Genomic DNA, 23403 nt, shown 5'->3' on the forward strand with positions numbered 1-23403 from the left:
TTTATGTGTAAAGATTAATGTGAGGTACCATGGAGGTACACACAGGGTGTCAACTTGTATGGAAAACTGCAAAAATCACTCCTGTAATCCTAAATCCTGTAAAATTCAGGGAATTTCACTTTCAGTGCCACCCTGTCCTGAAGGCTCGCCATAGACTAAACAAACTTGTGGCGAGTGAAGGTGACAAGTGTGTTCTTCCATGTACTGCTGTGTATTTCTTCGTGAAAGGCGGATATGGTTGTTTGGTGGCGCTGCGAGTGGCAAATTTTTAACAACTGATAATAATGCAAGCGAAGTGACAACTATTGTAGCGGCACTGTGAGACTCCTTTACCGTAATATTCGTGGAGAAGTGCATCCTTCTCCCATGATCCCTTTTGGGAAGAAGCTGAAACATATTTGGCAACAACCCCATAAGTTTCCCCGTGGGTTCTTGCGGTTCTTGATATTTGGGAAGAAACTGTACTGGCTGTATCAGACGAAGTGCAACATGTCTGCCAACGAGGGAAAGTATTTTGTTTGTAAGTGGTGTTATTATTTTCAGGGTTTTCAGGCTTGTCCGAATGCTTGGTAATTTTTGTTTCGTTTACTAAAATGAAACATCATTATAGGGAGTGTTGACATGACGGAGAAATTCGCTAGAACGTAACTTGCATCAAAAGTGGGGAAATTGAAGTAGTGTCAATACTAAAGAGAACGATATAAATACTACCGACTACATATTACGGAATATGCCCTGAGCAATTGCAGCAAAGTAAGCCAGTACAAGAGAAACGCGAAAAACTAAAATTTTTACTTGTAACTACGGATTGAAAAAATACCAGTTTCATCTACTGCTCAAACAAAAATGTTGCCTGATTTATTGCAAGGATTAGAAAATACTTTTCTCTGACATCCAAAACTCACAAGTCGGTTGACACGCATTTGCACGAGAACTTAAACGATGTAGGATGCATTCGTTCGTCTCTTAATTCATCTCTCTTCCTGGCATGTTTTACATTGATTTTTTGCCCAGGTGTTGGTAACCCTTTGCGTTAGCTTCTCCGTGAGAGGTTGGAACTTGGAATTCCAACATCGAGGATGTCCCTATTCATGCTTCCTTTCGAAATGGCTACCCAAAATTTAGCTGCCTAAATCCGTGCGCCTTAACCTATTTCCACCCAGAAAAATTTTTGTTTTCGATTTCGCAAATATTTTGGTATTTTAATTCTATGATCCCTTAAAGTACTCCTGCATAGTGTTTTGGTGATACACCTTCCATAGTCAGCACAAAAATTATGGCCGAATTGTGGCTAACCAGTGGCAGTTATGGCTACGGCTAGTCATAGCTTGCCGTATATGTTTTATGGCCCGACTGTAGGTGCGGTGGGTGCCATCCGGCAAGCTGTAGTTTGGATTGCCAAACACACGGGCCACTCTTTGAATCCAATTAGGCCAACCACTTTTTTGATCGCCTCAGAAAGGCCACAAATTGGCAAACCAAACATTTGTAAACATAAATATGGTTACGGTTGCAAATGAAACAGGTTAACAGGCAACTAAAATTGAATCGCCTGCTCGAGTATTCCTTGCAAGCACTCCTCTCCAGATCACTACACTGACGTCAATGCTCCTCTCCGCCATTAGAAATTTATATGGGCTCGCTTCTACAGCATTGGGACTCATTGTATATTCCCTATCGCTATTTTTATGTTGAGTTATTAATCACTTGTGAACATGATTTGTGGTAGGTAATAGCTTATGCCAATACGTTCCAATTTACAATAGTATTATGCAAAAAATACTTTTCAAATTAGGCAGTGCATTATGTTTTCTATTCAATCATGTTATGTTAAATATTTTTGAAGAATAACAAATAAAGATAACCTCAAGTCTAAAATAACATACATTAGTCAATATATCTACCTGTGTTGTTATATAATTTGATAGACATAGTGAAATCTTCTAGTCATATCATTATAACAGTAGAAAAGTCTATTTTGGGCGGTATTGAAAAATGAAAATGCTACAGTCAACTATGCAGATAACAGTTGCAAAATTCTTGAATTATCATCATTTTTCTCAGTACCACACAATTTTTGTTAAAGCATGTTTCGAGATTATGGATTTTGATTGTGCATCATGAACTGACTTAACATCTAGGTACTAATCACAATAATTGGAATTGCATGTTTTTGAAACGATGCGGTAGCGTGCATTGAAAGTATCAAGGATACGCACTCGGTCCATTCATTAGGTGCAAAGAATTATTTTCATGGAATTTTAAATTATATACATAGGTTTCTCAATTTGAAAGAAATATGCATGAACAACATATTTCTTTCAAATTGACTAACCTCCCAATGACATGCTTTGTAAGTAGAGGTTCTACTGAGCAATGTGTTTCTGACGCTCAATAACATCTATTTTGAAATGTGGTATTTCTATTTTTTTCTCATTGCTCAGTCTTTAAGGGTATCCTCATTGTTTTAGTTCCAGTGTTTCCGGCTCGAAATAACTATGAATAATTAATAATGAAAATCAAATAGCAATTTGCGTGAATATTTATCACAACCTCTACGATCAATGTTTTACCAATGCATCGTGGCGTTTTCGGGACCCTTGATTATATTTAGTGTATGGGATAAATTATGGGCAATACCAATTGGAAAATATGCACTTTTGAGTGGAAGTAGAATTTCTGGAAGAAAGTTATCCTCGGAGTGACTCAGCTCCAGAACACCAGAGCGTAGCAACGTTACTGTAATTTGCTCCTCTTTGAGTTGCTCCAAAACATTGTTCCAACCAAGTGCTCCACTCTGACATGCTGGAAGTAGTGGAGCGCCTTGGAGCAACCATGAAAATTTGCTCAGCTCCACTGTTGCTCCAGGTCCCCGTTTTCTTCATCCTTTTCTGGTCTATTGCCTCTGTCCCATACATCCTCGTCAAATTCCACCTATTCTGAATCTCCTTTGGCAAAACTCATTTACACAATTTATAAGGCAAAATACGAGAGGCAAATAGTACGTAGCTTCCCCAAGAGATGGAACTACCATCAGGGAAGCTCAGTTTTGTTGTTTTACTATGCTATGGAATGGTAACTTCATCCCCCATATCCCATTATCTATTATTCCCCCTCCCATCACCCCTCAGCCTGATGCTTTTCCCTTCCTTGAGACCACCCAACAGGCCCCAGATCATGGACTACTCAAGGTTCATGTTACATAGGCCATACATTATTAGCCTCGAAGGAACATATCAAGTTACGCAAGACCAATTGAAACAAGGTTGCACTCCTCCCCCTAACCTGCTAACTGATTGCTACTACAGTAGACTCTCGTTAATACGAACAACGTAAATACGAAGTTCTCCTTATTACGAAGCAAATCGTCGGTCCTGACAAAAAGGCCTATCCAATCCATAGTAAAAGAAACTTTGTTACGAAATTCATAACCTCAGTCCCGGAGGTTACAAAATAAACTTTATGACGAAGTTCCACGAATAAGGTGGTACACTTTACGCTAAGTGTTAATAATTGCACCACGTTTAAGTTCTCCTCGTGTAATGTGCCCAAGAGCGGTAATTATGGTTCTTTCTCCAGTATACACACAATATCATATAATAAGCTTCATTCATGTGGAGTCATCGCCCACTGAATCAAATCTGCTCATCTAATATTACAAGGACTACCTAGATGAGCGGATTTGAATCGGTGGGCGATTGTTGAGCGTTTATGCAGTGGAGGTATCGAATGTGTTAATGTGAGGCTGCTATCATTTTCTGCCTCGCTATCCAGACTCAGACATATTGATAGTAAGCATTGAATCCCCATATTTCAGGCGCCATTGCTTTGTGCTGGTGGTTCTTTCATATTCTTCTGTTTTGCTGGAAATTAAATTTCCGGCACTCACACAACATATGCTTTATGAAATTGATACTATTGTATAAGTAAATGAATATAATAAAATTGATGAATATACACATGTCTATGAATTGATGGTTTTGTTAATATTAACTGTTGTGTTTTCACATTACATTGTTGTAGGGCCAACAGAGTTGACTGACAGACTCATAAAGTGCAGGCAGAAGCATTCCCACCTTTTTTCTGGTCGCAGGCATTCAGCGAGTAGAGCATGGACGTAGGTATCCTGAGATTTTGTCAATATTTGCTGCATGATTTCTTTCTGAAAGTCTTACCCAGTGAGATAGGTCTTTTATGCAGGTGTAATAGAAGTTGTAGTAGTTTCCATCCCTTATATAATTGTCTTGAAATGCGGAGTGTTTACCCCTTGTGAAAGTGAAATGGCAAAATGGCTCTCCAGTATGGGTGTCCATGAATTGCCTTTTGGATTGAACTTTATAATGGCCATTTTCACCAGGGATAATGTGATTAACATCTAAGTAATTACTCTGCACTATTATTGTTAATATATTTATGTAAGGTAATTTTAAGATTACAAGCTGTAGAAAGTTGTATCTAACAGTTAACCTGGTACTCTATGTGGCCAAATGTGTCAAATTTGCCAATTGATCAATGTGTAAGAGTTCCATCTATTCAACTGCTGAACAATATGAATACTCTTTGAATTGTTGGCCAAAATTCATTTCTTCGTATGTAAAGAACCATTTATGATAGCTTGATTGAAATATCATTGTGTGAGTCCCCAAACAAAATTCTTGGCTACCCCACTGCCCATGATGGACCCTGGCTTGCGCTCATCCCATCACCGAACAGTGGTTACAGGAACCAGGACTAATGACAAACTGTCTATGCAGGCAAGTGCCTGTCTATGACTCATGCTGTCTTCACTTCCCCCCTTGCCTTCACTTCTACTCGTCTGCTTCCACTATTCCCTTCCTCTCCAGTTTGACCTTGAATAGTCGCTGTGTAAGCATGCCCAAGTGCAACGAAATCTCCGGCTCCCTTGTGCCATATTCAACTACATGCAAGTCCACGGCAATAATTTCATGCCTGCGATATGAAATTAAATGCGAAATGAAAATACAAATAAAGATAGTAGGTAACAGAGGGGGCAGAGAGGGAGCACAAGGGTCTGAAAGGCAAACAGTCCTCTCGAATTTGAGATTAAAAACAACATACAACAATTACTCTACAAAATATTCTCTTTATTCTAATATGAAGTCATTAATATTAAATTACATGGGACGATTTGGGACCCAATTCAACGGGTCGCCCGGGCATTATATGTTCTGTTCGAATGGTATTCTTTTCGGATAGCTCGAAAAAACTTGGCACCAAGTTAAGTTCTGCGCCGGTGTCACCTTATGAAACAGAAGTAGTTATTCGAGATCAAAAGGACTCTATCATTTCCTACCAGTTGTCTGATAATTCTAACCATAATAACAGTATTGACAGTGTAAAGGTGCACAGTGGTCTGTCCTCAATCCTGTGTTTAAACATTCAATGCCTACGCAATAAACTTAGTGCCCTAGAAGTTTCAGTCAATGAGTGCCCATATGACTTTCTATGTATAACAGAGCACTGGCTCAAAACTGAGGAATTTGATATCTCCAATATCAAGGGTTACCGGCTGGCAACATCCTTCTCCAGAATTAAAGCAAAGCACGGCGGTACATCAATCTATGCTGCCCAGCACTTATCTGTTAAAGTAATCAACATCAGTGGGTTATGCAGGGAAGTGCATTGTGAGGCAAGTGCCATATATGTGAAAGAATACCATGTGATTGTTGTGTGTTTATATAGATCCCCAAATGGTGATTTTGTAATTTTCTGCCAACAGCTAGAGCAAATTTTAGTTACTCTCTATAAGTTTGGTAAGGTTATAATTGTATTTGGTGACCTAAATGTCGATATTCGATTTGACACAAGAGAGACAAACTCCCTCATTGCTCTGCTCATGTCCTTCAATTTGCACTGTGTAAACAGAGAGCCCACAAGAGCCAGCTCTTGCCTTGACAATATTATCACAAGCTTACCTGCCTCTTCTTATAATGTCAACGTGACTGACTAGGGTTGTCAGATCACCTAGCTTTGGACTTCAGATTTACCACTGAAAGAAGAGTTTCTGAACCCGTATGTAAGACCCATCTTCCTACATTTACTCGGTATATTTCTCATATTGGTGGTGAAAATTTAAAATCTCTATTGTCCAATGTCACCTGGTTTTCGCTCCTTCAATATCAAAATGGCAACGATAACTTCACTTGTTTTTTTGAGAATTTCATATTGCTCTTTGAACACTGTTTCCCCAAAAGACTTATGTCCAAAACTAAAGGTAAAAAGCCCAGTAATAAGTGGTTTACTAAGGAATTATCTCATTTACGATCTGTAGTAATCCAACTTCACTCCAAATATAGTCACTCTCGCAATATTGAGGACAAGAAGGCCTGGCTTCTTCATAAGAAGGAGTACATAAATAAAATAAATCAGTCAAAAATTATGGCAAATGGTACTCTAATTAATAAGGCTGACAATAAAGTAAAGGCAGCCTGGAAAGTTATTAATTCTGAAACTGGCTCTATACATCTCAATTAAGAACTCCCTTTCTGTTCTGAAAGCCTGAACAAGCATTTCATTGACTCAATCAATCTCATCATCTCCTCTTTAAAGAGCCCATCTGCTGATGCCACTGATCTTCTTAGAGAACTCTCTGTAACCGCACCTGCTTTCAAATGGCAGTGGGTTACTCCCACTGACATTTTTAAAACTATCAAAAGCTTCAGAAAATCAAACTGCACCGACATTTATGGATTATCTGCCAACCTTATCATACAATTAGCAGATGTACTCAGTGAACCCCTTGCAATAATCTGCAATACTTGCTTTCAGTCAGGCTCATTCCCAAAAAAACTCAAGATATCGAAAATAGTCCCTATTCATAAAAAAGGTGATAGAACCTCACCAGCAAATTACCGCCCAATTTCTATCATTCCTGTTTTTGGTAAGATAATTGAAAAAGTCATTAAAATTCAGCTCTACAATCATTTTCACGATAATAATCTATTTACACCCTCTCAATATGGCTTTCGTCAAGGTCGTTCTACATCTTCTGCCATCAAATATGTGGTCGATAACTTACTGGAGGCTTTTGAAAATAGATACTCTCTTGTTTTAACAGCTTGTGACCTTTCTAAAGCATTTGATTGTGTTTCCCATCCACTACTCCTTAGAAAATTACAATATTATGGTATCAATAATACTGAATTAAAACTCATGGAGTCCTACTTAACAAACCGCTCGCAATGTGTTCTAGTGAATAATTCACTGTCTGCCCCTATTAACGTAACACATGGTGTACCACAAGGATCTGTCCTCGGTCCTCTTTTATTTTTAATTTTGATAAATGATCTCCCACACCATCTTCCTTGCACGTCAGTCTTATATGCTGACGACACTACTCTCATACATGATCTAAATGACCCCACCTATCCTTCGGATGTTATCCTTTCAGTGGCCGAAGAATGGTTCTCAGCAAACAGGCTTGCCCTTTACACAAATAAAACCCAACAAATGGTGTTCTCCTTAAGCCCTACTCTGTACCACACTAGAAATTTAAAGCTACTGGGCTTTGACCTTGATTGCAGACTAACATGGGATTGTCATACATCCTCTACAACTGCTAAGTTATCAAAAGCCATATTCCTCCTTAGAAAACTGAAAACACTCATTCCTGCCGAACATCTTCGAGCAGTTTACTTTGCCATTTTTCACTGCCACCTCTCCTATGGCATTGAGGTTTGGGGCCATTCTTCCTCATCGAAAGAGTTATTCATTCTACAGAAAAGAGCCATTAGGATTATTACCAATTCTAACGTAAGGGAACACTGCAAACCACTATTCAGGCAGCAAGGGATTATGACATTGTACGGTCTATATATATTTAAATGTTTAATAAATGTAAAAGTGAATATTGACAGCCATAAAACTGGTGCTGATGTCCACCATTACAACACAAGGCTCAAACATAATCTTTTACAGCCCCACTGTAGGCTGTCAACTACAAAAAATTCTTTTGACCATGTTAAACTTTGCATGTTCAACCACTTACCTCAAGAGGCAAGAAATTGTACTTTAAGAAAGTTTAAAGGTGTTCTTCACTCGTGGATAGTGACTCAAGCTTTTTATTCACTCAATGAATTTCTGGAGAGCAATACTCTAAATTGTATATTCTAGATTTAGTTTTTCTTTGACGAAGACTATTACATTGTACATATTATGTTTAATGTTGAATAAATTATGATTATGATTACCTTGGCCACTGGATTAGACCCTCTAACCCTATCTTATCATGAATCTACGGATCAACTTACTGTGTAACCAGCATTCTGTTTCAACCAAATAATGCATTTGATTAGAATTACTAATATTTTTTAAGCATTGTGGAATTTTAAACGTATTTCTAGCATTAATAACAACTAAGTTAGTGAACACAAGGTACTAAGACTATAAGTCCAGAAGTGCATTATTTTTAATGCTAAAATTTTGTTTAAAAGTTGCTTATGCACAGAGCAAAACAAAGAATCCAATTCAATCAATCCATATAAAAAATTGTTGTATACAACAAAATTTATAAATGAAAAAACCATTGACTGCATGACCACTTCGCAACGGATTCCTGTGGTGAGGATGACCATAAATGAGTGGGAGGTTTGGGCTTAATTGCCGAGGAGTGGCCCTAAGGTCTCGCTAATTTGGGTCTCAGGCCAGGCCTGAACGTCTGACGATTGCTTCCTCAGCGGTCACTTCCCTTCCCTCGTGTCGGCTAGAGCCGGCATCCAGTCGTTTGGTTTGCTTTGAAAAAGCCATGACAGCCATACCTCACATCAGGCCTTCTGCATTTGAAAATGCCCACCCGATGTTCGTCGCGAAAGGGTTAAGTTAAGGGTTAAGGGGTCCACCCCTAAATTCACCTATGATGCCCATGTATAAAATTGTTAAAATCCATCCCTCTCACCATAGGTATCCATTATGCCATTTACTGTGGCATTATGGTAGAAATAATTTTAAAATCATGACTAATTAACGTATCTACCAACCTTTACAGCAATGACTTTGTTGAGTTAGGTGTAGTCATTGAATACAATGTTATTTGGTAAAAAATTAAGGTGGCTAAATGAAATCTCAACTCCCATCAAAATGACCGCACCAGTTTACAAGTGTTTACAGACATGTGTGAGATTCATGTAATCATGTTGCAAATATTGTTGTTCCATTTAATTTTTATTTATTGTCTTTGTTTTAAGTTTTAATATTTCTGAAAAGGGCTGAATTTAATTATTTAAACTATGTAATGAAATTCATTAATTGTTTATTCTCATCCATATATCTTCACCTTAAACTTTAGTGAGGTGATCAAGGAGTTAAAACTGGAGGGATTGGTGTCTATTGGGCAGTGCAGAAAGAAATGGGAAAACACTTTTAAGAAATATAAGGTGAGTGGTTTGATATTTCCTCAAAAGGTTGTGAAGTAAAAAAAATAAATTTTTGACATTTAAGCCTATCTTTATAAAAATAAAAAAATACATGTACAATTTCTGATTCATAGAGTCAATCAATGTTTTTTATGTTCAATTTAATTTCAGTGAAGTATTTTGGTGGAAGTTGTGTTTTTGGAAGTGGAAGAGTTTTCACGCTTCCTCTTTATTTGTTACTTTGGATATTTTTATCAAAATAGATTTTTTACTTTAAATCAAATGTAATATTTTTCATGAGTGTGGGCCCATTGAAGGACTCCACCCTCAAGCTATGCAGATTGCTGCAAGCCTCCTCGAAGGCTTTGCATGGGATGTTAATGAATTATTTAAATTTGTATGATTCATGATTTGACTTGAATTCAAATGATTTTCTCATGATTCAATGGTTGGAATCTTATGGTATTTCCAGTCTAGCAAATTTTCAGAACTATTTATGCTTGCCCCATTGCTATCAAGCCAATTATTTTACCAGAATAGTAGTGTTCACAGTTATGTGTGAGATTCATATAATCATGTTGCAAATGCTGTTGTTCGATTGAATTATAATTTATTGCCCTTTGTTTTATTTTCATTATTTTTAGGATTAGTTATCGATATCAGTACATAACCTCTGGCATTTTAGTAATGCTAAATGTTCATATGTATCTTTTGGTGATAAGTGTGTTCGAAAAAAGCAGTTCTCTTCTCTCAGAATAATTTTCCTTAACTTCAAAACCTTCCTGGGCCCTGCAATATTCATGCTGGGATGAATGGCTGTAGAATAATCTACATTCAGTAAGGGAGTGCGAGTTTTTGCTCTACCCTGGACTTTCGCTTGCCTTTTTGTCCCGAGTTGTCACCTTCAGTAAAGCGGTAACTTCTTAAATATGTACATATATGGAAGTTACTAAATGTGTTATAAAGTCACTTTGTGTGATTTCATCAATGGTTGTATCCATCAACCAAATAACTGATTCAATTTGTAATTTGATCTTTAAAATATTTTCAGACCTTACAGAGTCTTCCACATGAAGAAAGGATTGCAAAATCTCCTAGCTGGCCTCATTACAGCCTAATGGATGAATTATTCGGAGGAGAAGAGCATGAACCAATCATAATCTTTGAAAGTTGCTCATTACCTGCACCCTCCTCTCCAATCGCTCCAGTCAGAAAAACATCACCATCTCCATCACCATCATCTCCATCACCAGCATCCCCCTCACCAGCATCCTGTCCACCTCCCTCCCCATCACGAGTGACTCAACTCCTGGATTCACGCTCTTCTCCCTATCATGAGGAGCATTCATACACCAGACCCTTAAGGAGGCGGAGGCTTGCTGAAAAAGAAGTATTCCATGGAATTAAGAGAGTTTGTTCCCTGTTGGAGAGATCAATTGAAGTACATGAAAGGCAGGGAGAGAGATTTTTAGCACTTTTTGAACAGCTGGTAAATAAAAACACCTGAGGATTTAGAATTTTTTTTTAATCACCCAGCACTGAAGTAAAGTAAAAGAGAATGGTGAATAAAAATTTCCTTAACACTTACACGGTGGGACTGAATTTCCCCTTCTGGGTTCAGACTGTGGTGGGACCCACCAGAGGGTCATGAAAAGGCTCACCTTCTAGTCACTGTCTAGAAGTGGTGCTACTCTTAGGGGCCTTCTACCGATGGGAGCACATTGAGAGGATCTGGAGGAACATGTTGCAACCACCTTTTGGACCCATTGGAGCTGGCAATATGCTAAAGCACAGTGCCTCAAGAATGTGGCTTGGTCCTACTACGGGGACTCAGGGCAACTACTTTCTAGGCTTCACTACCTGGGCGTTTGATGGAAGCAGAGTTGAGAATAAAGATTTATTATTTTAAAATGTATCGGATTTATTACATTCGACATCTTTTAATTCCCAATCTCCATGCATCTCAATCCTTTCACAGTTCTTCATCCTCTTTCTTCACTCCATGTAATCTGCTTCTCCATTGCCTTCCCTGCTATGGGATTCATGCAACATGCATATTAACAGTTCTCCTGCTATAGTCTCCATGTCTCCCATGTTTTATGGTTTTACAAGCCTGCTTAATTTCATTGCGTCCTTTAGGTATATGTAATGCAGAATATTGTATGGTAGACATATGGGTTTCTTTTTCATATTCCTCTTTCTCTATGGTAACTTTTTTAAGTAATGTTTCGCATTTCTGTTAGTGAATACATGTAATTTAATCTTTCTTTTATCCTAAGTGATCTTAAAAACTTCCTGCTTTCTTCACTTCTGGATACTTAGATATGCATTTAAATGGCTTCATTTATTTATTCACCATGCTTTCTTTCTCTGGATTAATTTTTGTCAGACTATAAATAACTATTAAACAAGAAATAATCTTGAGAAAGTTTTCAGCGTGGGAGAGGAAGCATCAGTCACACCATCTCTCTCAATGCTGCAAAGATTGCAACCAACATCACAGTACAGGCAAGATGAAAGCAACATGGCAGTCGAGGACTGGCACAAAGTTGACCATTGAAATCATTTCAATGGCAAAAGATTCATGCATGCTGCTCTAGTTTTTTTGAAAAACAGAAAAACTATCCGGTTATAGAAGCAACTTGTTCACATCACACAATTGACTACAAACGTACTTTCACTTTTGAAAACATCAAATGTCTCGATACAAAACATAATTTAACTAAAAGTATATTTTTAAAATCATTTATATTTCAAAAAAGCTGAATAGCTGCAATAAAAGAATTTAAAATATGAATTTAAGTATAATTTACTATAATCTGAAACACCAAAACTAATTGTAAGAATGTAACAAAGCAACAAAAAAGTAACTACAATATTTCAATGGAGGTACACGCATTACTTTACTACTCAACATTTTTAAATACTGTTTATCCTATGCATCCTTACCCTTGGACTACAAACTCATAGCAGGGGAAAGGCTTACATGTTCCTATGATCCCCAGAGCTGCACTGGTAAATAACATCTTTTGTTGCAGGTTTGGAATGACTAAAATGGTTAAAATAATTTGATGAAGAGGGTGGGCAAGATGGAATATATCGAAAGGGAAATGGAAAAAGGCAGAATATATATCTTGGGTCTATGCGAAACGAGGTGGTAGGATAGTGGGGACTACTGGAGTGATGGGTACAGGGTTATCTATAGTGGTGGGGAGGAAAGTCAGCGAGGGCTAGCTTTAGCAAAACATTGACGTGCCGTGTATCATGGAATATGTATCAAGATCTCCAGGCAAATAAATATTATTATTTAGTAATAAAAGGGGAAGATGGGTCAGAAATGTGATAGGTATACATCAAGTAAGTGATAGGATTCTGATGGTAGAAATTGAGGGGCAACATACCAACCTTGTTGTGGTTCAAGTTTTCATGCCCGCAAGCAATCATAGGGATGAGGAAATATATATTATGTATCCTTTGAAGTGTATGAACAGCACAAGGAAATAATTAGGGAATCCTGGGTAAGAAAATTCTACCAGTGATGGAGGACTGGAAAGCTCCAGTCGGGTAAGGGAGGGATGGAAATAAAATAGGAGAATTTGGATTAGTAATGTGAAAAGACAACGAAGAGAAAGCAGTAGAATTTTGCAGGGAAAAAAGTTATTTATCACAAACATATGGTTCAATCATCATAAAGTGCAGAGGTGAACATGGTTGAGTCCAGGGTATATGGGGAGATATTACATAGATTGCATCTAGGTAAGACATTCACAGACAGTAATAGAATTAAAAACTCGCACAGCTTCCCTGTGATGGATGCAGATTCAGATCACAACCTAGCGCTAATGAAATCTAATTTAAGTTTCAAAACACCTATGGAAATTAGAAAGGAGAAATTCTTAATGGGACAGAGAGGAGAAAACCAGGAGGAGAATAGTATCCTGAGGTTAGAGATATACAGACTGTGGAGGAAGGTTGACAAAATATTAAATCTTTAATGGTCAAAGCGGCAATAAGTTCATTTGCATGACTGATTGTAGACAGATAAAGAAGCCATGGATAACAGAGGAAATGATAAAAAAGTAGTTGAGAGAAGGAAGTGGAAGAAAGTGGGCACAGAGCAGAGTAAAAGGATATATAGGCAAACAAATAATCGATTACAGCGTGAAACTAAGAAGGAGGCTTGGTGAAAAAGACTTTGTGGAAATGTAAAAGTTTCAGAAAGAAGGAGAGGTAGGTGAGTTGCACGCCAACTTTAATGTGCTGTAGGGCAGCAAAAGAGGGAAATCCATGTTAAAAATTAAGGCTAGAGATGGAAGGATGCTAACCAATGAGAAGTTCAGAGTAGATAGAAATAATAATTGGAGGACCTGTACGACAAAAGAAACAGGTGGGTAAGATTGAATTTATAGGAGGAAAGTGCAGCGGAGGAGGATGATCTTAGACATGGAAATAAAGAGACCCCATAGTGATATTCAGGGACGCTGACTTACAAAAAATATTGGGGGGGCTAAAACTGGGGATCTTGGGAAATTTTATTATTAGTGAGTTTTAAGAATTTTAGAAGAGTCATATTGTCAACATTAGAACCCTGTTAACTCGAATATCGAGATCTGGACACTCCAGGGAAAATCGACAAGCCTGGCACATTTTTTCCTCACACCCATAACGAATTTTTGAGGGGGCTTGGGCCAGTTTGGAGTCGGCGCCACTGGTGATATTAAGGCAAGGAAAGCGGTGGGCATGGACAATATCCAGTGTAAACTTCTGAAGAATCTAGGGAGGGATAGTAAAAGAAGGTTCTTTGAACTAGTACGCAGGATCTATGTGGAGGGATGTCAGCTGAAGGACTTCATAAATTTCCATAGCATTTCCAAACTGCTCTAATTCTGCTACTGATAAAGAAGAAAGCTTGCAAGATGCAAGAACTATTAGCCAAATATCGCACGCAGCAAAAATGGTACTGAGGATTTTAAACAGACAAATGGAGGTGAGGGCAAACTTGCATTTTTAAAAGCATCCCAAGCTAGAAATGTGAGACTCGAGATAAAAGTAGATGGGCAAAATCTTGAGGATGTAGAGCTATTGAACTATTTGGTCGGCACATAATAGGAAAATTGATGGAGCAGTAAGGACATCAGGAAGAGAATTGCATTTGCAAAGGAAGCATTCATGAATAGGAAGGAGCTTATGAGAGGATTATTGTTATGCAAGAGTTTAAAAAAAAGGATAGTGAAGAGCTTTACGGCAACACTTATAAAAAAGTACGACAAAAGAATGGAGACTTTTGCATTGTGGGTATGACGAAAAAATGGAAAAGGTGAAGTGGTTGGAGAGGAGGAAGAACAACGAAGTGCTGCTCGTGGTGGGTGAAAAAAGGTGGCTTCTTGATGAGATACAGAGGAGATAAAGGTTTGGATGGCGTGAGTACTAGCAGGGAGGGGAAGTTGGAAGCAGTTTTAGCGGGTGGAATGTTAGGTAAACGAGGGAAGAGAATAAGATTTCTAGATAAAATAACAGTGATAGGCCTTATTGTGAAGGGAAGAGGGAAGTCAATGGAAGGAGAGGAGACTGCCTAAATACTACTCAAGTACTCCATGCAAACCTACCTTAATTCAGTGGCGGCTGGTGGTAATTTATCTAGGGTGTGCATTAGAGCAGATATAGGATGATTTATTTATATTATGTTAATCCTAATCCATGAGCGTCATATTTCGTCGTAATAGAATACATAGCAAGCAAAACATATCACTGGTACACTCTACTCTTAAAATTGCATGAACAGAAATAATATTAGCATGTATGAAAATAATTATTCTCAACACACCTTTACAAGTGACGGTAGTTGAAATTCATTCTCTTTTCCTTACACCCTATGAGGAAGTAGTGTAGAAAACGGCTATACAGATGGCTCTGTAGACGGACTAGAATCCTGGGCGCAGGTAGTGTAGGTGGCGGCTACACCACTACACTACCTGCTAGTCAGTCACCAAAAACATGCGCGTGCGCATTCGCATGGTTTTGAGTCTGCTCCCATCGCCCCTTTGAACAGCACATACCCCCCCGCTTACCTCGTCCCGCCAGAGCTCCCTCAAGCGATCGCACAGACCGAAAATGCGCCCGGCATGATGCCACGGGATCGCACACTAGTAGAGCGGTGAATTCGAAAGGGAGATAGCTGTAGCGTTCGGAGGCTCATGTTTCTTGCATATGCAGACAGTACTTTTATCCTTCGCGTTGCAAAGGAATAGTTTTCTTTTATAATTTATTCATCTTTGGGTGTGCACTTGCTAACATGCGTATACGCACGCGCCGCCACTGCCTTAATTGGTGGAATACTGTAATAATAATAAGTATTTAATTCTATTTTTGTAATATCAATCATACTAACTGTCTGCTCCTTCAATTTCATAACAATGCATTAAAGCCCAGAGGAAGAGTCTATCATGTTTGAAATGTTGGCGAACTGAAGTATGAATTTCATCAATAGGCCTGCACCTCAAGAAATATATCTGCTAATTTACTGTTGAAAGATAGATAGAAGGGCAACTAGCAGAGGTAGGCCTAGGATGAGATACCTACATAAAGCCGATGACGAAGGATCTTAAGCAGATTAATGAGTTGGTATTAAAAGATTTGAAGAGAATTGAGTGGAGAGCTGCATCAAGCCAATATTCAGATTGATGGTAGTTGAAGATGGGGAAAACTAAAAATAGTAAGGATACGGGGCTTCAACAACAATGATAAATATTCACAGGGGACAAGGATAGTAGGGAGTAATGAATAAGTTAGTGCTGTCCTTGAGATCATACCCTGATGATCGAGCAAGAGTGGGGAGCTGAATGTCAAACAACTTGGATCCTAAAACAAGGATAGAATCCAAAGAAAGGTTCCAATAGTTTTCATAGATGCACTCACCCCTAGATTTCAGTAATGACAAAAATTATAAATGTGTTCATCTATTTATTAGTTACCTTCAAATCACAGCCTCATACACCAAATATATGTCAAGTTCTGAATAAAAATACAAAAGAGTACTCCCAAAATCTTCATGCACCTATTTACAGTTGAATAGACAAAAATTAATCAACAAATGGAAAAAATACAAATACCTAACAAACCATCAAATTTATAACTATAACATTCTTTAAGACCAATATAATATATATTTAAATATCAAAAAAATTAAGTTATCATAATAGAAAATATTCATAGCATATTCAAACATATAAATATAATAGGAAAGGAAAGATTCACATCATGATTGAGCACGGTGAAGCAAAGTTTATAATAAATATGCTTCCAAATGAAGCCCACTTAAAACATTCCTTGTTGCTGCTTCTTCAATGACCGGTTCTTACGCTGATGGTTGGCTCGCCCAGCTTTATTTGCATTTTTACGCTGGCGATTTATCACAGTTGCCTGATCTTGACCTGTGCCCTTTGGTTTCCCAATGACATCTTTTTCTACTACAGGTGCTTTAGCGCCTCTCATTGCTTGTCTCTTTTGTTCCATTTTCTCTCTGATTTCAGCAGGATTTGCCACAAAATTCAAATTGCTTTTGAGACCACACTCAGACGTACCCTCTGAGTCCTCACTTTCACTATCCTCAGAAGAATCCAAAACTACCTCCCTAAGTACTCTTGGTGTCACAAATGTTTTCCTGCTAGTTACATCAGTATCATCATAGGTATCATCATATTCATCATCATAAGTGTCTACACCACCATTTACAGTATCTATTTCACTGACTACACCCAGACGATTATACATGTCTGCCATCTCTACTCTATGTGACTTATCATCGATAAGTTCTTTGAAGTCTTTATACTTTTCTTTTTTCTTACCTAAATTCACCCTTGTCATATCAATGTGGTCGTTAGTCATTACATCAAATTCATCTCCATCAAAAACATTAATCCTCTGATTTACATAGCTTTCCTCAGACTCCATGGGCTTCTTTTCATCCAAAGGAATGCCAGCAATTGAATCTTTCAATATTGCATCAATTACTTTTTCTGTGGAATAATCCATTGTAGATAGATAGTTTCGGATGACATCAACGTCCACGTCAGGAAGGATATCACTAACAGAGGAGATTCTACATTGAAGCTCCAAGTCTGAGATCCTCGTAACTCTGTTATTTTCTATATTTTCTTCTGTTACATCGCCCACTGCTCCTAGAATTTCTACTTCATTCTTGGGTTGCGGAAAGTGTCTGCTTTTCTTTTCAAGTATTTCATGTGAAAGTATAGATTCCATGATGAAGGAAATTTTGTCGCTTTCAATTTCAGAGGAGTTAACTTCTTTGAGCACAATAAAATCTTTCTGTGCGCCATACAATTTGTTATAATCCCTCACAAATGTATCAAAAGGGAGACAATCATACCACACATCTAGAAAATTGCCAATGCACCTTTTTACACCATCCTCATTATTTTCAGATTTAAATTTAAGGGATTCACTGACAAAGTATGCAACAATTAAGTTCAATGTTTTAAGCATCTCCTCCCGCAAAATTCGCAGCTTTCGAGAGACTTTACTGTGTTTTCCAGAATCTACTCTACCACTTTGCACCAGTAAAGAAATTTCTCCGGCATGACTATAGAGCAGCGGAACTGTGTTATAGTAAATGTCACCGAGTAAGGACACGTATCTATACTTCACCAACATATTGCAAGCAGAAGAATAAAATTCAAGGAGAGCAGACACAGAAAAAACCACATCAATCAGATAGTTTACAATATCAAGAAGAGGAGTCATGCATACAACACCCTTCAGCAAAGCAGAATCGGAAACATCCAAGTCTCTGGACTTCTGCATTATTTCCTTCAAGGATTTAGTTGCACAAATTACTGCTTCATTTAAGTCATTCAAGTACATAGGCTGTTGCCCGAAAACAGTATTCACTATATGGGATACTTCCAAATGATTTTCACTACCGTAAATTAAACAAATGTCACAAATCGTTGGAATATCAAATATAAACTTGTCATAAATTAGACTACCAAACTCTGAAGCAGTTAACAAACGTTTTGACTCTTTAACTTCATTAAAACTGGCCAGGCGAATGTACACACAGAGTACAAGCGCGTGCACCCTATCTTGGGCTTCTTTAGTACTTAATGCAATCTCACTCTCCAAACACTCATTGAATTCTTCTAATTCATATGGTCTAGGGGTGTTTTGAATGTAAGAATTAAGCAATGCTGTAACTCTTCCATCAAATGCAAATTGAGACCAAAACTTATGATAAGGTAACTCAAGAAGCCAAACGAGATCTTCCTGTATTTCGTTAATTCTGCCTACCCATTCTTCATATTCACTTCGGGCCAACACCCCCTTACCCCGGATTAGCGGGGGAGGAACATAGCTTATGTACACATGATCCTCAATGTAATCCTTGCTTATTTTCGTCAGTATGGACGTTTCTTCTGCGTAGTCGTCAGCACTGCCTTTCGCCATCCCGTCTCTCACGAAACTTGAGCGCGAGCACACATTCCACTTCAACCTACGAAATTTGGGAAACCACGGTCGGTAAATCCGTCAACGTATAATCAGGATAACTGAATACGTGATTGAAATAATGATAAATAAACAGTTTCGAGACAAATAGAGAAAGCTATGAGTCTACAAAGTGACTTTTAGGCACCGTCCTACAGTTAAAAGTAGATATCACAAGAAATCACTTACCATATAAATGCAACAAAATGCTATCACCAAATAAAATATTATTTATAGCAGCTTTAGTGAGGATTCAACACCCACAGCCCCAGAATATTCTCGATATTCTCCAATATTCTCTAGGAACAGTAAGAGGAATCCGGTGCTAGCGAGCGAATTCAACTCCACTATCTTCGCTTTTCGCCTATAACTTGTTTTTGTTGAGGGTTGGAGCCACAGATATATACAATAGATTGGCAATAGGAGTGGGGGGGGTGAAGCCATGCCTTTCTGCTGGCGGCCATGTTGCTTTCACCGACCTATGCGTTTGCGTAAGTAGGGAACTGGAGGAAAATTACATTGTGAAAGATAATGGCGCATTGATTAAGGCTATGAACTATAGAAAACGTTGTCATTTTCGTTTAAGATGTATCCAATTAAAAAGAAAGGGACCGATCTTGACACTTACGTGGTAAATTAACCCATCTTTGAGCGGAACATAACCGTGACGAAGTTATGAAATTGGTAATATAAGCTGAGCTAAGATTAATACTAATTCGGTTCCTGCTCAATATTATGGAATTGGAATCCATATGCATGAGTTATCTCGAAAAAAAAATATTGTGTCCCAAATGTAGAAGGGGCGTAGCAGATGGGGAAAATGGTTAACTACGTCGTCTGCTAGTGTAGGAAGGTAGCCTACAATCGTGAATACATGGTATTGTTCACCCTTAGATTTACCAGCGACATTGTCACACTATTCAAACAAAATAATTCGAAAATTCCAAAGGTTTGATGCTTCCACTTACTGTATTTTTGTTGTCAAAGAGTTGTTGCTCAGTTAGAGTTGTCAATTAGACGAAAAACGTAGAAGCAATGCTACCTAACCTTTCACTGCCATAAGTAATCGGGCCAAAAATATTACGTAATTAAATTTGATTCAACCTATTTAAACCCATTATGATCTAACTTTCTGAGCAAGGCATGCTGCTTGGTGCTGTAAAATGCTTTTCTGAGGTCGTAAAGAGTCAATGCGATTGAATTCCTATCCTTAAGCATCAGAAATATAATTTACATTATTTTATATAGGCTGTGTTTTGGATTTCCCCTCACGATCACCCAATTGCGAACTTGAAAAGAAGTTATTGGCTTAAAAAACTCAACGATTTGATCCATGATCATCAATAATCAGTTTCATGTTGTTATAATATTCGAAGGGGATGCAGACTATAATATAAATCTTACATCATGAGGGGGTACGTTTTTAATTAGAATTTCTATCTTACCGGGATAAGTGATTATAACAGACACCATGTTCTATATAGAAGCCACAAAATGATCAAATACCTGATAAGTGCTACATGGAAAGGTTGAATTATAATGAATGTGACCGCGTCATTTCACCGCGAGCACATGCAAACCATTATTTAAGCGATCAGTTTCTCGGAATTTCACTCAATAGATATTAACAAAGTCAAAACTTATGCTTTTGAAAGAAATTCGTTAAGTTTCCAGATTGAGTTAAAGGTGCATAATACACGCTCTACACATCTAAATAAATAATAATACTACAACGGAAATAAAATTCCGATACAATGTAATAATGCAACAGCGGAAAGTATATGACATAATGGAAACTGGAGAAAGTCTTTTCTTGGTAAACACAGAAAACACAACTTAAAACATCATGATGATTCCGTCATCAAAACACAGACACCGAGACAGAGAATGCACATGTTATTAACCCCTCAACGCCGTCATGCGTACCCAGTACGCTTCCTGACCTACTGTACATAATTTTTTTTTCTCCGCCAGATATTGTATTTTAGATTAAAACAAATTGCTCTATCTTTTAAAGAAATGCTTTCCCTCTCCAATAAAATATTCATAACGACTTTAGGCCTTCAGAAATTTTTAAAATGATTCGATGAAATTCCGTTTTAAACCAGCACATTGACGACTTCGGTCGAAAAACTCAACGCCTATATTTATTCAAATCGCTTGAAAAATTATTATATAGTAGCGCACTACATTATGCAAGTTTACAAAAAATTTTAATGATAATGATCGTATATTATGAACGATATAAATTATTGAATGATAGTATGCCAATAAGGAGAAGTCTTCTTAATCTCATCCGTCCGCTGGGATGGTATTTAAATAAATGCCCGCCGCGCTTGAGGGGTTAATTACCGATCCTAGAGATATGAAGCTACTGCATTTGAAATGATATCGCTTTCAGAAACTCCGGTAAATATCCGCTTCCGTCACACACCTTTAGAATTTGTTTTCGAGAGCAATTTGCATTTCAGCAAAAATAACGTGTCACAGTTTCATGATGCTATTTCTACAACTATGTGAATTTTGTCAACAATAAATTTAAAAAGGTAGAGCATAACCTGCACTTCACGTGATATAAATTTCGTGGCGATACGTACAAAAAAAAGGCTTTGGAAAATATTTTCATGCTCTGTGAGATGGAAGCGGAGACATTACTGAACGCAAACCATGCTTTCCTTATATCTATTATTTGCGCGTGTAGAGACACATTTTCGCCCCCAGGAAAATTTCCCCTCGTAGTATACTTAAATGTGCACCCCCACATAACGCAGTGGTTCACCATTCTTCTTTTAAAAAGCTCCAAAAGCAGGAAAAGTAGCCTCTCAAATACACGTATGTTAATGGCACATGAGCAACGGTCGGTGAAAGCAAGATGGCTAGTTGCGCAAAATTCTTCTGCCGGCCGGCTTCAGCGCCACCGTGAGGAAAACATAGGCACTGCCAATCTATTGTATATATCTGTGGTTGGAGCAAGGGGGCGACATACCCATAAGGATAATGCGTATAGGTTTTGATACATCAGTGCCATCTATGCCAGTGGTCCAAGGCTGCCGCGAAATTTGAATGGACATCTCGGCGCCTGTTCTTTTACGCGTCACGATAGGGCGTGCTATTCAGGCTTAATAATGCTACTGCGATTGCGAGAAACTTAAAAGCAATGAATGTAGGAAAATCTTCCTGATGAACTTCCCCAGGTTACTTAACTAGTAACCATAATACAAGATTCATGTACAAAGTCAACTGGCGATCTGGTGGTTGGTAAGAATAATGATCTCGGAAACTTACTTCAGTGGACATTGGTATTTATTGATACAATAACTGGTAAAAGAAATACAACAATAACAATTTCAATATGACATACTAGAGATGAAATCTGTGGAAGTTAACAATTCTACAAGCACATGAGATGCACAAGCAACAAATATCAATTACAACATGAGATAGCAGCCTTTGCGTAATAGGAGAAAGATTCCATTACTTAAGTAAACACTCCACAGTTACAGACAAAGAGGGTGACCCAGTATTCCTTGAGGTAGATGTATCTTGCAACACCTCTGGGACAGGGAAAATAATGCTAATCCTGAAACCATAGACCATAACATTACTTCACTAGAAATAAGCATGCAATTTTGAATATCATTTCATGGAAGATAATTATTTAATTATGAAAGGAGAAGGACATTATTTCGTAGGAAGTAGTTCATGACGAGTACCCATTAAGATAGCATATGTCGGCAGAGGAGTCTTAAAATGAAAGGTTCTTGTAAGTTAATATCCATCACTTATACGAAAGAAAGTATCCCAAAAGTAGAAAACAAGAAAAGTGAAGAATATTTTATACCAATGTAGTAGAAATTAAGTTCTTACTTCAAAGGGAAAGAGATTAAAGTTTTAAGAAATGTAAACATCGTAGAACACTTAATGAATAATGCTCAATTAATGACAATTAAACAGTTGAAAGGACAGAGTTGAAATAGCAAATTACATACATAACCAACAAAATGATTAGCATTAAACAAACCTAAGAATAGCACTAGCGATAAATGAGTAGTTTGAACACTAGAAAAACTGCAAGTACAATGAAAAACATATTGAAATATAAGGAATACAAGACACCATAAATTTTCAAAACATGAGAAAAGGTTAGCTAATCACAGGTTGAAATCAAAATGGAATAATGAAGGAAACAGAATTACTCACACTTTCATCACCAAATACATTTCATACCCACGCAATTTAGCAATAACCAAGATCATTGAGACTCGTATCCTTCATCGAACACATTCCAAAATCGTAAGGGACACTGTAAGCAATAAAAAAAGTCTGCAGTTAACACTAATGACTATCAATAAGCCTCAATATCACGTTTGTTTACAGCGAGATTCAATATGGCAGCCCCCAGTTCGTTACTGCTCAGAAAAACAGGCTACACCAGCGCCTCTATGTTGGGTAGGCCGTTGGACCACTGGGGCTCCGGAAAAATCAAAACAAAAGAGGTTTTCCATACGATATATCGCAGTTTTGTCGCCCC

The 23403-nt window shown here is 37.8% G+C and overlaps 2 protein-coding genes across 2 annotated transcripts; one reads left to right on the plus strand and one right to left on the minus strand.

Moving 5' to 3' along the window:
- Positions 1–276: 276 nt before the first annotated feature.
- On the plus strand, positions 277–11282 carry LOC124158527. Its single transcript, XM_046533665.1, has 4 exons — positions 277–520; positions 4024–4117; positions 9305–9392; positions 10423–11282. Exons 1-4 carry the CDS (start codon positions 367–369, stop codon positions 10876–10878), a joined length of 792 nt encoding a protein of 263 aa, XP_046389621.1. The 5' UTR covers positions 277–366; the 3' UTR covers positions 10879–11282.
- Positions 11283–16316: 5034 nt separating this feature from the next.
- Positions 16317–19227, minus strand: LOC124158537 (activating signal cointegrator 1 complex subunit 2). Its single transcript, XM_046533675.1, has 2 exons — positions 19062–19227; positions 16317–18879 (listed from the first exon to the last, which is right to left on the minus strand). Exon 2 carries the CDS (start codon positions 18831–18833, stop codon positions 16686–16688), a length of 2148 nt encoding a protein of 715 aa, XP_046389631.1. The 5' UTR covers positions 18834–18879; positions 19062–19227; the 3' UTR covers positions 16317–16685.
- Between the last annotated feature and the right edge of the window lie 4176 nt (positions 19228–23403).

Source organism: Ischnura elegans, chromosome 1, assembly GCF_921293095.1.
Source record: "Ischnura elegans chromosome 1, ioIscEleg1.1, whole genome shotgun sequence".
Lineage (NCBI taxonomy): Eukaryota > Metazoa > Arthropoda > Insecta > Odonata > Coenagrionidae > Ischnura > Ischnura elegans.